The sequence below is a fragment of the Schistocerca gregaria genome, chromosome 1, assembly GCF_023897955.1.
Source record: "Schistocerca gregaria isolate iqSchGreg1 chromosome 1, iqSchGreg1.2, whole genome shotgun sequence".
In the NCBI taxonomy this organism is placed as follows: domain Eukaryota; kingdom Metazoa; phylum Arthropoda; class Insecta; order Orthoptera; family Acrididae; genus Schistocerca; species Schistocerca gregaria.
In genome coordinates this window covers 783,858,217-783,874,794 of record NC_064920.1, presented here as the reverse complement: position 1 = coordinate 783,874,794, position 16,578 = coordinate 783,858,217, and the positions used below count along the sequence as shown (strand labels likewise).

The 16,578-nt window shown below is 37.9% G+C and overlaps 1 protein-coding gene across 1 annotated transcript; it reads left to right on the top strand.

The window, feature by feature from the left end:
* The first annotated feature begins 10,990 nt into the window (after positions 1–10,990).
* On the top strand, positions 10,991–14,894 carry LOC126269145 (UPF0687 protein C20orf27 homolog). The gene is made up of 3 exons (XM_049973969.1): positions 10,991–11,239; positions 11,316–11,690; positions 14,597–14,894. The coding sequence occupies exons 1-3, from the start codon at positions 11,227–11,229 to the stop codon at positions 14,695–14,697; spliced, it is 489 nt and encodes a 162-aa protein (XP_049829926.1). The 5' UTR covers positions 10,991–11,226; the 3' UTR covers positions 14,698–14,894.
* Positions 14,895–16,578: the final 1,684 nt, after the last annotated feature.

The window sequence follows — 16,578 nt, the reverse complement described above, 5'->3', positions numbered from 1 at the left end:
GGACGCGGGATTGAACTGTCGTCCTCCCGAATGCGAGTCCAATGTGCTAACCACTGCGCCACCTCGCTCGGTCTTTGTGAACAGTCTAGAATGTAAATACTCTCAGCAAGCTTCTGGTGTCTCCAAAAATAATTTTATTTTATCGCCCTTATGACGACGATGTACTCATTGTACTTGATGGCCCTTTGGATAATATATCTTTAGTGAAAGATACACAGACAAAGTGCTGAATTATCTGAATGTAAAGCTTCAGCTCGCCAATAATGAAATTACTTCTGACATCTTTCGTAAGCCAACCACCAGCGGCTCAATAACCCATGGGCCATCATGTCACCCATATCAGCACAAAATGAGTTCCCACAAAGCCATGATAGACCGCCTATATGAACTTCCTTTAACCTCAGCTGCTGTTGACCATGAACTATCCAATTTACAGTTAGTTGCTAGTAGTAATGGATATAACCCAAACATTGTTGGTAAGTTGTACAAACAAAAAGTAGACAACTGTAGTAATTTAAGAGGTGCTAACACTTAAATGCAAAAACACAGTCTGTTCTACTACCGTTCCTGGGTAGCATTTCCCATCACCTCCCTAGGCTGGTCAGGAAATATAAGGTTAAAATACCTTACACCACTCATGACAAAATCCAGTTCCAATTTATACATAATGAGCAGCCATGTAAAGACAAATTCTCTTGTTCTTACATTTATAAATTAACATACACTTAATGTTCTATTTCAGACATAGGATAGACTGGTCGGATGTTCAGAACAATATTTTACGAGATTATGCTCGTAAAAATTAGGCAATTACAAATAATTCTTCATTAACTGACAAGTTAACAGCTAGCCCACACATAGAACCTGCACTAAAATATTACCGATTCATGCAGCCAAAAACAAAAAGCTGACTTTGCTAGGGGAACTGGACATTAAAAAACCCTCTAATGTAGCTACAGTCATTAGTCTTAATGACCAACTGATTATCAAGAATCAGACATTTTATGATGACAGTTTTTCAAAGAGTATAATCGACACTGGCACGTTTCTCCTCAAAAGGATGTCAAATTATTTCTATATTTTACATTTGACATATGGATTTTTTTAAATGTAACTTGTGTGTTTTGAAGACAAGCTTTTCTGTCCATATTTTTCTTATGCGCTTTTAATGCTAGCAGATGGCGTCTTGTTTAGATACCTTATCTCGTCTTTGAATGTTTTTAAATGTGTTTTATTGTTATCAACTATTTTAAATATATTTTTCGTTTGGATCGACGTCAACTGCCACTGTTCTATTTTATTCTTATTCACTGTACTTTCAAAAACGTAAACGCCACTTGGCGAAATTTCTGTCTTCTCCATCAGCAGTGTCCTGCCTGCTAGTCTCAAATAGTGCGTGCACATGTGGTCATGTATTCATTGTCACTACAATTTCCATACAAGTATTTGTGTCAAGCTTGAAAGTGTGAATTTATCTAAGTGTGGCTACTTGCCTTCACCAAAGATAAGAATCGGCCCCTCATTCATATTTCCACTACCAAATTACAATTTGTCTCTTTGTTGTGAGTCTATGGCAACATCTTTGAAAATTCTTTTACTTTTGCATTTTAGGTTCACACCGAAATTTTGATTCCTTATGAGTAATGTGTTACTCACAGTTTTTACATATAAGTACCTGTTCACTCTACTTTTACATAATTTTTTTAAAAATTGCTTTCACCTTTTTATGCTATTTAGAACCATACCCCTAATCTGCGATTATGTGTTCCTCCCACATAGGATTTCTGAAGATGGATCAAAAAGGTAAAACGCGTCAATAAAGCTTGCACTCCTTTTACAAACTGTATTGTTTTTTCCTGCCAACAGTACATTATGGCTGCCACACCCTGACAATAAAATAGGAGGATTTCAGTAAAAAAAAGTAACAACAAAACTGCATCTGCAGAAAGGAAAAATGAAGAACGAAGAGAAATAATGCCTACAAGAACTCCAGTAAGAAAAAATATGGCATCTCAACATCTGGCTGGTGATTCTTTATTCTATAGTCAAGGAAGGAGAAAAATCAAAGTTAAATATTAGTGGAAAGAAATATGAACATTGTAATCAAATAGAGACTCTGAAAGTTATCATTAAAGATAAAGAAATAAAGCTCATAATTACAATACATGAGTAATAAAAAATGAGAAGTAGAAATGCTTGCAAATGAAACATGCTGAGACATACAGTGTATAAAATTAGAATTATATTAATACCTTCAGCTGCTAACGGCCGTTGATATATATCAACGGGGCCAGGTGAAAATGTGTGCCCCTACTGAGACTCGAACCCAGGATCACCTGCTTACATGGCAGACGTTCTATCCATCTGAGCCACCAATAGTGTGACTACAGGGACTCTCTCACACATGCCTCCCGTGAGACCCACATTCTCATCTTGTATGTTCACACACTACATTCGTAGCGTGGCTCAGATGGATAGAGCCATGTAAGCAGGAGATCCCGGGTTCGAGTCCCAGTCGGGGCACAAATTTTCAACGCCCATTAGCAGCTTAAGGTATTAACGTAATTCTAATATCGTTCTAGACGGCTGCAGGCCATGAATGGTGTCTGTTCTTTCGGACATGTCGGAAAGCACAGACACCATATCCATATAAGTATTATGTGTATAAATGAACATGGAATAAAAGAGAATGAAATGAACACTTTTACTGTAAAAGATTATGTTATTGAAAACTATTCCCACAAATCAGAATATAAGGGTGGAGGAGTAGCAATATATTTTAAATGGGTAAGAATAATGGCAGCACTATGTATGACACATACAAAAATTTACCACAAAGTAAAGAATAAGATTCTGAAATAACCTGTATTGTACACATTGGGTTAAGATTATCCTGTATGAACGGATCGCCAAGTGGTAAACAAAATACTTCCCTCAAAGAATGTCCAGTCTACTAGAAAAAGTCAAAATGAAAGACTATACAACATATGGCTATTTTAATATTGATATGTGAAGAGAGGACAAAAAGCACAAATTTGAGGAGCTGCTAATAATTACAAAGTAAAGGCAGCTATACTAAAGTCTACGAAAATACCTTTGGTAACCTAGTCAGTTATTAATAATATTGTCACTAATATGGATAGCAATGCATATACAACAAAGGTTCTACAAACAGTACTTTCTGATCATTCTGAATAGGTGTATGAAATATATGGAAATCTATACCCACAAAAAGAAGATAAAAATGTAGAAAGAGATATCAGGCTTTTCAATGAAAAGAAGATCAACATATTTAAAGTAATGTTGAGAGAAAAACAGTGGGCAGACACTCTTGAAGCTCAGGGAACACATGAATAATAAAGTGCTTCTTGAAATTAACTCTGAGAAGAGTAACAAAAATTACAAAAAGAAAACAAATAAAATAGAAAGTATGAAATTGAGTAACAAAATCATTACAAAGAAAACAGGAGTTGGCAACATGCTGAATAATAACTAGATAGATACAGTAGAACACCTAAAACATAGATGTAATAAACAAGAAAGTATCCAGATCACTGTTACCAATAAACCAAACCACTTGTTCCTGAAACCAGTACCTAAACAGGAAGTGACAACTGTTATAAAGTAGCTAAAGGCAAAAAAGTCTGCTGGACATGAAGAAGCCTCCAACGACTTAATCAAGCAGGTGACAGAAGAAATAATTACAGCACTGATGGATGCTGTCAAATGCACATTCCATGATGGAGAATTTCCTGATAAACTTAAATTAATTATATTAGTAACTTCGTACAAAATGGGAAAAGAAAATGATCCTAACAATTACAGACCAGTGCCCTGCTTCTCCAAAATGTTAGAATTGCTCAAAAGGCTAACTGTTCACCTGGAAAAGCAGTAACTCCTGCACAGCATGGATATCAGAAAGGGGAAGCAGCGGAAACAATAATTTAATCACTAACAGAATTTATAGCATAGGCCTTGATCAACAGAATGGTAGTCTCAAGAGTTTTTCTTGACTTATCTAACGCGTTTCACATGACTTATCTTGCAGTCCTAATAAAGTAAACATAGAATATTTGTATTCATGTGCCAATAGCAGTGATACGACTGTGCTAAATCTTTCCATTAATTTTGAAGCACTTCGGTAAAACACTTTCATTTCAGTCAATAATATAGCAAAGTGGTTCATGGAAAACAAGTTACTCAACTATCTGACAAAAACTAAGTATATGGTTTTCTACAATAAACAAAAAGAACATGTAGATGTGTTTGTAGCTGAGAAAAAATGGGAAATAGTAACTTGAGCTAAGGTTTTAGGTGCGACAATAGACTGTGGTCTATAATGGAAATAATTAATAAATACTGTTTCCAATAAGCTAAGCTCAGTGACATTTTAAATAAACAATAGGCTCTGTATGCACATCAACGTCTCTTGTTCACTGTTTGTCATTGACGTTTTGAACCATACATGCAATATGGAATCACAGAATGGGGGAGCTCATCCACCACAGAAACAAAAAGAATTCATACTGCAGAAGAAAGCCATTGGAATTATATCCAAAAATAAGCAAAACGAATCGCGTAGAAACTGTTTCATAGCTCTTAATGTACTGACATTTCCATCACTTTATATATTGAAGATCACTGTGACTGCATTAAGTGATACCACAAAACTGGACATTAATGGGACTCTTCGTCCTCATTGCCTAAGGAACAGAGAATAATTATGGTGCATTTCATAAAAACTTAATATTTTCGAAAAAGGACCTTACTACCCTGGTATCAAGTTCATACAAGCACTGCCAAGAGACTTACAGAATGTCAAACCTATGAACAAGTTTTCTGCAAATCTAAAAAAGTTTTTAATAGAAGAAGAATTCTGTTGTGAGCACGAGTACATAAGCAGACAGTGAGCAATAGTTCATAGTATAAGTGATAAATTTTATGTATGACATTAAGAGAAAGAAGAATTAAAACTAAGTGTTAGAAAGAAAACTACTTGTGTGCAATATAAGACAACATTTTGTCACAAATTGTATTCTTGTAGATTCTGGTGTGTGTATTGTAAATGATTATGCATTACATGACATACTGTATATATTGTGCAAACTATTATATGTATTATATGTATTCTAGATTGAAAAGATAATGACATATCCTACATAAGAAGTACATAGCTGTACAAAAGGTAATTTATGAGGCCAATAAATACCACAATCACATCAGCCCCTTACTGCAAAGTGGTCTATATATGAACCAAACTGTAAAACAAATGCGTACTTTCTATGTATGTAGTGTCTTTCGAGGTTACTAGTCCACACTGACAAGTAATTTTGAAAAAGTTTTATTTTCCAAGATAAAAGAAAAAAATTGGTTTGGAAAATTTCTGGATCACCACGCGCATAAGGTACAATATCTAATAGTTCACTGATTACTTTACTACTGTTTAACTACATTACAACTTCACTTATGTTGTCCAGTGACACATAATCTACATCAGTACTGTTTTACTCGTATGGTGTGGAACATTTTGAAACAGTTTCTGTCCTTATTCAGACACAAATGAAATTAAAACTTCACACATTGGACAAATGATCTATCCACTCTTCAGTTGTAGAAAATCGCATAGTTGCGGATTTCCCTGTGTAGGTAAGTCCACACTGATTCAAAATGTCCCATGCTGCCTATGTAAAGGGATACTGATGTAGAATATGTGCTACAGAAAAATATGGTAATGTAATAGTTATTTGATGTAGTATAGTAGCAGCACTCACAAAAAATAATGAACAGCTTGTTATTGCACTTTATGTGCAAGGTGTACCACAAATTGGCATTCCACAGCTTTTTCAGTAGCGTGCAAGAATCCGGATTGATCCCCAGTGAAAGCTGTCAATCATCGATATCCAATAATATGTATTAGGTTTGCCTAGCAGGGTCACAATCGCATTCTGGAGAAGCTACTTTTCCTCACCTATACAGCGAATCAGCACGTTTGCTACTGTTTGTAATCTATTTTGAATAGCGCAGTTTTCTCGATGTGGTGTAGTGGCGAGGCAAGGCATATTATGAACGACAAGAGCTACCTGCCTTGCCCACTCCTCTTTCCAGCGATCACTTAGGCTGAATCCATTTTCATCCAAAATTGTTGCGATGTCTTGGCAGATTTGTAGAAGAGCGTTGTTCTTGATCTTTTTGAGTTCACTAATGAGTGATCTCTCTGGTTGTAGATGGGGAGGAGCTAAATTGATTAGTGGAGGTAGCCATTGGGTTGGGGTTGACTTTATTGTGCTTGTTATAAGGTGCATAGTTTTAGTCAGACGTTGACACAAATGATGCAAGTACCGTTGACCCAAAAGTTAAAATGTGTGTGTGAATTCCTAAGGGGCTAAACTGGTGAAGTCATCGGCCCCTAGCCACTACTTAAACTAACTTACACTAAGAACAACACACATACCCATGCCCGAGGGAGGACTCGAACTTCCTGTGGGAGGGTCTGAACAATCCATGACATGGCGCCTCAAACCACACAGCCAATCAGCGTGGCACTGTTAAGCCAGATCAGTGCATAATACTCCGCTGCTGAATAGACTAGACCTAAAGCTCTGCAAGATGTTTTTGTGAGTTCCGAGTTTGCAGCTGTGTTTGACAGATGGTTCATGAAGCTCAGAGATCTACCCAGGGTGACACGATTGTTGGACAGCAGTTTGTACACAAAGTAATACTGAGTTCTCTGTTGGCTAACTTGTTGTTGAGGTGGTATGTAGAAACTTCTGTCTTTGTGGCTCTCTCAAATAGCAAAAATATTTCCCAATTACTTTCAAGTCCTTCTCCAAGATGTCCTCAGTGGTCTCTGTATCCTTACAATTTGCTACCAACGCCCAATTGTCGGCATATCCAATCTTCCTTTATGTGGTTTCGGGCATATCAGCTATATATGGGCTGAATAGTACAGGAGCCAGAACAGGTCCCTGTGGGAGGTCATTGTTTACCTTCATTTGAGTGTTAATTCTATTACCCATGATCACTTGGAGGCATTTATTAGACAGTATGACACTGGTCAGGTTTATAGTAGTTTTGGAGGAAATCACTTTCATGTGTTTTAGAATTATGCCGTGTCTCCAAACTGTGTCGCACGCTGCTGTAAGGTCGATAAACGTAGCTTCTATGAATTTTGTTAACGAGAGAACATTATCTGAAAACTCTGACGAAGGTGAAACAAGTCTGTACAGCTGGTATGTGTTTAAGTATATCATGACAGATCCTGTTATAGAGTGGTCTTTCCCTAAAGTTTCTGAATTACGCTATGGAGGCAGCTGACCTATAGTTCTATGGGGAATAATTTCGTTATCCTGTTTTAAGATGGCGATGATATTAGTTGTCTTGAATTGGTGAGCAACAATGCTTGTCTGCACGATATCAGTGAAAAATCTGGCAAGCTACTTTCTTGCATTTTTATCGAAATATACAAGGAATTCGGTATGAGTGTCGTCGAAGCATTTGGCTTTCTCTAATTTCATTAGTTGAAGAGGTGCTGAAATTTCTTCCCTGTTTAACGGGTCAAGTAGTTGGTTTCTGTGTTGTAGACTGCTTTGACGGTCTTGAGCTCTTTCTTAGTTTTGATTGAATGCTTACAGCCTTGTGCTTCTTTTGAGGATGACACAATGTGATTAGCAACTTTATTTGGTGATACAGACTCACATACACATTCTAGCGGACTACTATCTCTTAACTCCTCAACCCATTTTTCATGTCTTACACTATCGATTTTGTAAAATAATTCATCTGCTCTCTCTCCTGACCTCCGCTTTGCTGGAATTCCTTGTACAAGTTCTCGCCCTCAACAATCGAATCAGGGATTTGCAAAATGTACATGTGTTAGAAAGTCAAGTGACATATAAGAATGTGCAAATTATTAGACTCCTTACAAAGCTGTTAGATATCATAATAAGAACAGCCAGCAACAAAAATACCTGTTTCGAATGCATGAAATATGTCATTGTATACTCTTGCTTTCAGTTGAGCAAGTTTCAGTTTTGCACAGATTTAAAAGTATTTCTTTGTGCATAAGTTGTAGCTTATGTCAGTGAATCCGTAAGATTCAGCTATTTTATTTCGTAGTCGTTCATGTCTCTTGATAATTTACTAACGCTTGAAACGCAAAAATATAATATCTGTTTCTTTAATGAAGTAGAAAAATGATTAAAAACAAACATTAACTTTAAGGCTTGTTTTCCAACTGCTGGGGTGCTAGTGTCATTCCATCTGTCACGTGGCAACAACTTTCACTGCACTGAGTGTCGTGAGTGTATACAGCCCAATTCACACTATCCGTCATGTCACGTCGAAACATTCAAAAATGAACTTCAGATGGCGGCATTAACACATGCAATCAACAGACTGTCACGTCACGTCCCTCCAACGTATCTTGAGAAGAAAGTTTTGACTAAGGAGGTTAGAATATACGCTTAAGTTTTACCCAAAAATTGCACTGCTATCGAATTCCGGTTTCAAACGGCTTTCTGTAGCTAGTATTATGTGAACATCACAGATTTTCAGAAGTGCTTCAAACTCTGGCACATTGTTGCTAATGCTTCACTGGTTAAGTACTAGGATTTTAATGCTCTCGACTGTGAGAGGGGGGGGGGGGCATTCTTTTGGATCTTACACTTACGATTCTGGGTTTCCTACAGCTGTCGTCTGTCGTTTATGGACATGATGGAGAGTTGCCTAATCTAAAGAATCCTTATGTGTACCCCACACACAATTAGCTACCTAGGTAACAGCCTCTGACATGTAGTGCTCACCTGACCCATTCAGGAAACCCTATGGTTCTCAGACTAATGGTGCAAGTCCTGGAAGTCGCAGTCTAACTTTTCACATAATCAGTTATGGCCTCAGAGCCCAGACGACAAGCATCGATTGTGCCACTGTGCGCCACAACCTGCAGTTGGTTGTACCCTGTTCTCTCGATGGTTGCGTGAAGAGCTTTTCAATATGTTGGATGAGGCCCACAGGCTTATATATTGAGTGGAACTGGTGTTCTTCCTTCCCCTTGCTGCCATTTCCCTAAAGGTTTCGATTATTTGCTATATGTTCGAAGTGCCATTTAACAGATCCATTACCCTCTCGCATTTGCCTCCTCTTGATACAGGACAACTCAGGTTCCCCAAAACAGGTAAAGTGAGTCCCACTGACTAAAAAAAATGGTCAAATGGCTCTGAGCACTATGGGACTTAACATCTGAGGTCATCAGTTCCCTAGAACTTAGAGCTACTTAAACCTAACTAACCTAAGGACATCACACACATCCATGCCCGAGGCAGGATTTGAACCTGCGACCGCAGCAGTCACGCGGTTCCGGATTGAAGCCTCATTGGCTCAGTTTCAGTTTCAGTGAAAGACATAATGTGAACGTGTAGCTTAGGGAAATTGTCGTAAAACCCTCAGTCCTCCCTGTCCCCGCCTACCCTGCACTGGATGTCTAGATCTACCAGTGAAGCACCGTTTGCAGTGCAGCGGGCGAATCATTTATGTCCTACAGAGGAGATAGGTTCTGCAGGAGAGGATAGAACTTGAGGTTCCTTTGGTACCAATACCACAGGTACATGGCCTTAGGCAGTACTTGTAACACACCAATTTTCAACAGTTGCTAATCGTTTGACAGTAGTTAAGGCGATTTCCAGATGATTACAAACGTCAACCATATTACTTTAAACTAAGCCTACTGACTATTTTTTAATCTGTTGAATTAAAAAATTACTAATTCCCTATAAGAACTGAAGCAAGTACAGTATACATGCCGAGATTCCCATTAAGGCAGCAGAAAAACCTTTGGTAAAACTTACTAGTTTCCCAAAAATTTTTAGGTTAATTATTGTTAATTTGGAGATCGATAGTACAGTACAGGGTAGTCTAAATGACTCCATATTTCTTTCTGTTTCATATAAAACAAAATCCAATCTCGTTGTATGGTAGTCTATGTACTCATGCAATGACAGCAGTATAATAGTTACAGAAAGGGCACAAGAAATGTTAGTAGTAGTAGCTGAAAAGGTAGTTATAGCAGTTTGCAAATGTTCAAACAGCATCACCTGACTTAATTCGACTACATTCCATTATCCTCGTTTTGCTTTTGATGATATTCATCTTATATCCTCCTTTCAAGACACTGTGCATTCAGTTCAACTGCTTTCCATGTCCTTTGCTGTCTCTGACAGAATTACAATGTCATCAGCGAACCTCAAAGTTTTTATTTCTTCTCCCTGGATTTTAATACCTACTCCAAATTTTTCTTTTGTTTTATTTACTGCTTGCCACGTCATCATCAATCAATGAAACGTAGCATTTAAGTACCTAGGGGCCGAGTGAATAGTAACAGTAATGTATCCATCCAAGAATCATTTTCATTGGTACAGGATTTATCAGCTTAATATACGAAAAAACTTAAATCATATAATTATATTAACGAAAGGCCAGGGTAGGAGATTGTCTGTGATCTTGTTGAAAGGACGATTCTGCATCTGCCTGAAGTGATTTAGGATAACTCTCATCAGCGTTGCTGCACAGGTCATGGGTCTTCTCCTTTCCGAATCTGAAATCAGCGTCTTAACAAATACACAAAATCAGTTGGTTTGTACAAATGAAGGAACTAAAGAAACGAGACCTCTCTTACTTCTCAAAAGCAGTGTTGTGTTTGAGATGTAGAGAGAAAACCGACAATAAGCCATTTAGTAAAACAGCATTTGACGTTTTTGCCATGCTGACATGCTTGTATAGTGCTAGTCTGTTTCAGATATATTCTTCAGTATACCAATATGTGACTGAATCATCACTCTGTAAAACTACCAACGATTCGGCCGCCAGGCAGCTTTCATTGTGGTGTATTATGAAGGACGCCTGCTATAATGACGTAAATGTCGGTAGTTTCATAGCGTTATGACGCGGTCATACAAAAGTTTTACTGAAACCAATTCCAGCTACAAAATCCTACGCTCTTATTTGCCAGTAAATCATGTACACGTGCAAGCTGGCTAGCATAAATCATGAGGAAAGTTGTGCAGCCGCTCTCGGGTATCTTTGCTCAAAGCCCTCAATTGTTCAGTAATCAGTTGCATCTGGCGTCAAACACGCGTGTGTTGTGGTGAAGTTGTCACAGTTGAGTAAATTGCGTTTGAAGAGGTGTTTGTAGTTTAGTAATCGATCAAGAAGGGTGTTGTTGATGTAGCTGAAATGTGTGAAAAGGGTATATTTTCTTTTGTCTGATATACGTTGTAGTAGTGTATATAGTTTTCCCGCTTTTAATTTGTTTCCTTTTGCAGAAAGTCATCATGTTCATTTTGGCGAGGATACGGAGACGTTTGGGAAGGATAATGAAATCATCGTGAAGTGCACAGGTTATAATACTGTTACTGCCCAGTTAGGATTTTTAAAATTAGGTCACAAATACGAAATAAAATTTGATGTGCCATGTAGTGTTTGCGACTTCAGGCCGGCCGAGTCCTTAGATGCGTCATGCTTCTCGGATATTCCAAATAAAAATTGTTACCTTATTGCCGCAGTTGTTGAGAGTGAATCTGTCCATATTGCGGTACACCTAATAGCTTATAAGGAGAAACTGCTAAAGGAAGAGATTCGCATTACAGAGCCTACCCGCCAGAAAGGATTTACCATTCACCTGTTGGCTAGAGTGCTAGGTGTGTTACGTTTATTTCACCAATACATTAGCCTACTAATTTTTTGTTTGTTTGCTGTGTGATGTCTGCTCGTGTCAGCTGATGTTATTTAGATAAATTTAAACTGTAACACTATAAATATTAAATAGTCCCAGCTGAATCTGAATGTAAGTGTTATAAAATTGCGTTCCTTACCTGTTGTTTGAATCGCTAATCTGAAGAGACTGTCATTTTGAATTATTGAACTTCAAAATTTTTTTTGTATTTATGTGAAAGGAAAATGATGTTTCCACAGTCTTTGCTCCATTTTCCTGTATTCAAAAAAAAGTAATTGTGCACTCTTTATGATCTGGGTAATTAAATGTATTTGTTACCTGCAACGTTTTCATATTTTTTTTCATTAATCTGTAATAATCCCTATACTCATGCTATGAGAGAAATGGTTACATTTCATTGGTTGTTCCAAAGTTACCCTGTGTTATATATCCTGTTAATAATCTCCCATCTTCAACTCTTAGACTCATATTATTAAGAAAAAAGTCATAGTATATTTACCACTAGATGGCGAGCTGTTTCTCAGACATTGCACGTGTTCGACAAATGAGATGTTTCTGGTACAGTGCGAAAACTATAATATTCCTTGTAGGAAAGCTCACTATTCACAGGGGCAGTATACGGTCTGTAGGAAGTATAAGGAACAGAAATTGTGCTATAATGTAGTAGAAGCACCACCCTTCCAAGCCCCCTCCATGAAATCTTAGTAGTTGTGACAGAGTAGGACCAGTCATGTACAAAGTGCAGGAAGAATGATCACTCAAACACCTCTGTGTGCCCTGTAATTAGTCCAGTGTTGTCTCTGTTGTGAATGATATCCAGAAGCATGTTTTTATCATCTTTACCCGATAATGACCCTTGAAACTGTGTAATCAGGAGTTCATATGATAATTGGTGCCTGTCTTTTAGCATTTGCCAGATCAGGCTTGTCACAATTTCTGTCGTGTTCCCCTATGTCAAACAAATGTGTGTTCCTTGTCCTCCATTAGTCCTGTTTGGTGTGGGCCACAAGCTTGAGCATTAATCTAAGGTACGATACACAAGTGTTGAGTAAGCAGTGTCATTCGTAGATTGTCTGCATTTGAGTGACAATGATCTTGTTATTGATGTGGTAACAGTTTCAGATTGGTCTCTCTGCATTTCTCATTTTTTGTGTGTGTGTGTGTGTGTGTGTGTGTGTGTGTGTGTGTGTGTGTGTGTGAGAGAGAGAGAGAGAGAGAGAGAGAGAGAATGAGTCTGTCTGCCACACCACCTTTTCTTAACCTTGTGGTGCATGATTTTCACTGCAGTGTATAACGTTTAATGGTCATTTCTCTGGCATTTTCATTCAGTCATGAGGCATGAAAATACATACGCGGCACAACACCAGTAGGGAGTGCGTATTACTGTGGAGTATGAGCATGTGCAGCCTCTGGACTGATTGGAAACCCCAGAAAAGTGACCTATTAACAGCTGTCCATTGTAGTTGAGGCTGTGTGCCACATGGCTAAAATAGTAAAGGAAACATTTGGTCAAAAGTAGTGGGACTGAAAACCTAAGTTCCTATACAAGACTTACGCTTTTGTGTTGTTATGCTGGCAGGTGACTGATGTGTTGGCAATTTTAGCAGACTGTAAACCTGCTCGTTATAATGCATTGTGTTTTTTTTTTTTTTTTTTTTTTCTCTCCAAAGTTTTGCACAATGAAAATTTTAGTGCTGTAGATTGGTGCCTGGTTTACTTACATGGCAGAGTCAGTTGTGGTGTTAGATTCTTGTTCCTATTGGAAGATTACAGAAGTGTCAGATTCCACCCGTATGCTTTGACCCATGATGTTATCAATATGGTGGAAATGGCTATTCTAAGCGTCTCCAATATGGCACCTATGATGTCACTACATACACACAGCAACAAACATGAAATCTCCCTTCTAAAATGCAATCAAACTAATGGGACAACTGTGGGAAATTGGGGGTTTTAGGGAGGGTACAAGCTGAAAAACACACCACAATAATGAAAAATAAAGATGATGGGGAAAAAAAGGAATCGGACATTTCCCATTACCTATATAGGTCAACTGCAGCTGACGATACCAAAACACCAATGCCTATAGCAAAAACTATGGAAATTGGAATCAGACAGTTCCCTCGAGCACGGCTGGTGATACTGAAACACCAATACCTGCATACGAAAATTGGAATTGGTCATTTCCCTTGATGTACATAGGTCAACCATAACTATTGATACGAAAAAACCAACACCTACAGATACAAAAACAAAATCAAAATCACAACACCTCAAAAATTCAAAAGTCAAATATTCCTACATAAATTAAAACTCATTCAATGCACAATAAATACACAAACCATTACAACTTGCAAAAAATTAACCCCCCCCCCCCCCAAAAAAAAAAAAAAAAAAAAAAAAAAAAAACCAGTTACCACCAACAAATTAAAACACACACACACGAGGGCGCCATCAGGCACAACAAGATGACATCTACAAACACAACCAACTCATAAACTCCGCACCTTAATGACGTCACACACCGCAACACCCTTATGTCATGGTTCAAAGTAGACGAGTGGAATCTGATACTTGTGTTGACCTCCTATTGGTTACAAATCTTTGAACTTTTCTCTGTTATACATCTCATATAGATTGCATACTTTTAAAATATTTTTATTTTCAATTTTTTTTAGTGCTTACCAATTGATCTGGTTTAATTCCTGTTGGAAAGTCTTAATGAAGCAACTACTCATCATGATTGTTAATGTTCTTTAGTTGCATTTGGTGCAGGCTATATATAACCCCCTGTTAGGTGCTATTCTGCATCATATGATCACATATTATAATGAACTACTTTGAAATGACTTTTTACTTGATTTATTCCAGGAAAGAACAAAGGAACTCCTTTGCTGCGTAATGGTGTCCGTTGCATAGGTGTTGAATCAATGGATGAAGATTCAGAAGCTTCTGACTGGCAAGGCTTTTGAGAAATTAATGTAATAAAGCTCCCTCCTTAAAAATGTGCTATTGGTAAGATTATATAAATGTTTGCCTGTATTAATGAACTGATGTAAATATTTCACACATCTATTTTTGTGATATCCCCTGTGGAAATATTTTTCACATTGCTATTCAATTTGTATTTATTTTAAAGTGAAATACAAATTTAGTTTCACTTGTTACAGATTTCCAAGTTTTTTTGGAGTCAAAGTGTTGTCCTTTGTTTTTGTTACCATACATTTAAGTAAGAAGGTTTTCTTGTTAATTTATAAGATCTTAATAATCACTGACATGCTCGAGTTCACATGTAGCTGTGTTATGGCAAGTCTGTGGGAGATACATGGCCAGAAGCCAGTGCATTAAAGTTTGTGTGTGCAGGATGTAGCTTTCAGGTTATAGAAAGTGTGCAGTATTATTCCATATTATTGGCAGAGTTTAAAAATAGGCCATAATCAATTAATGGTGTGTATTAGATTCATATGTAGTGTGCTGAAACATAGTTAAGAATTACATCTACTAATAGAAATCATGATAATTTGCCATAAAATCCACCAAAAAGTATGTTTTAAGAAATAAATGATGGCAGTTAGCAACAGCCGGTTTTGACTCATTAAACAAGAATGTGGAACTAATTTGAAAACTGGGTGCCTTTGCATATTTGGAGTACATGGAAAAAGTCACTGTACAGTTCTAAGTATATCACTACCAAAATCGCATCGTGTCTGCTTATGTCTAACAAGACTGTTGGGGCGTAAAAGATCTAAAAAGTAATAGATATCCATTTGATAGGCCATAAATACTACTTTAACTTTCGTTTTAGCTGTAACCCAACTATGGTACCATGAGACTTCTGGATCCTATATTGTATGGTTGAGAGGAAATGACTCCAGAAAATTCTTGAGTTCATGCATTTTATAGAACTGCTGTTTTACCTAACTTAGATTATACTTCAAAATAAGTATAAAATTACCACTAGCTACTACCATGCTCGTTTGTGGTCCTGGCAGAACTAGTTATCAATACAGAAACAAGATTCGTTAGCCTTAATTCCTTGCCGTAATATAATGGCGTCATTGAAGTTGAACAGTTCTCTGAAAGAAAAGACAATGTCAACTTCTGGCTCAGTTGTCAGCTTATTTACAAGAGGTGAATACAGTTTTCACTCCTGAATGCGCATACTTAGATGCTGCACACTATCTGTGGGACGTGTACACACTTAGTGCCGTTTTGGGCGTAGTAGATACCGTGTCGAAGTGCTGCTCGTTCCCGGACCCTGGCCGCATGTGGGCACTTCAGGTAGCTTTTCTAATGTCAACAACTATGGCCTTTAAAGGCTGGTGGCGTCAGCACTGCGGGGTGTGAACTCAGCAGCTCCGGGCAGAGGCTGCTGCCCGTTCAACAGTCACAGCCAGGGACAATGAGGAGTGGCATGCTTGACTACCTATGCCATGTACTGAAATAATGCAAGTCATTTGTGACTGTTAACAGTGTTTGCCCTGGGCACCAAGGACCATCGTGCACTCAGAGTAGTATCGGGGCTCAGTGTCTCTGTAATCAGAGGGAGTGCCACACTTGCAGCGTGGCATCGAAGCCAGAGCCCGCAGTGCCTACATGTAGGGTCTGAGAGACCATCTTGTGTTTGTATGGTGACTGTCAGGGGGTCAAAGTATAGGAGTTGTCATTATAGGAAGGTTACGTTTGTGAAACAGGTGAACCAGTGGATTTGTCACATTTAAGGTTAATGCTAGGGTTGTACTCATTCTAATTTACTTGGGCATTCTCTCCCTTGTGCTTAATTGTTTTACTTGTAATTGTTTGTGGCGTACAGCTACAAGAATTCAGTTGGCTCATGATTACAAAGAAGTAGT

Coding starts and splice junctions, on each gene's coding strand:
- LOC126269145 (XM_049973969.1), top strand. Junction 11,691..14,596: donor CCTGTTGGCTAGAGTGCTAG/GTGTGTTACGTT, acceptor GATTTATTCCAG/GAAAGAACAAAGGAACTCCT.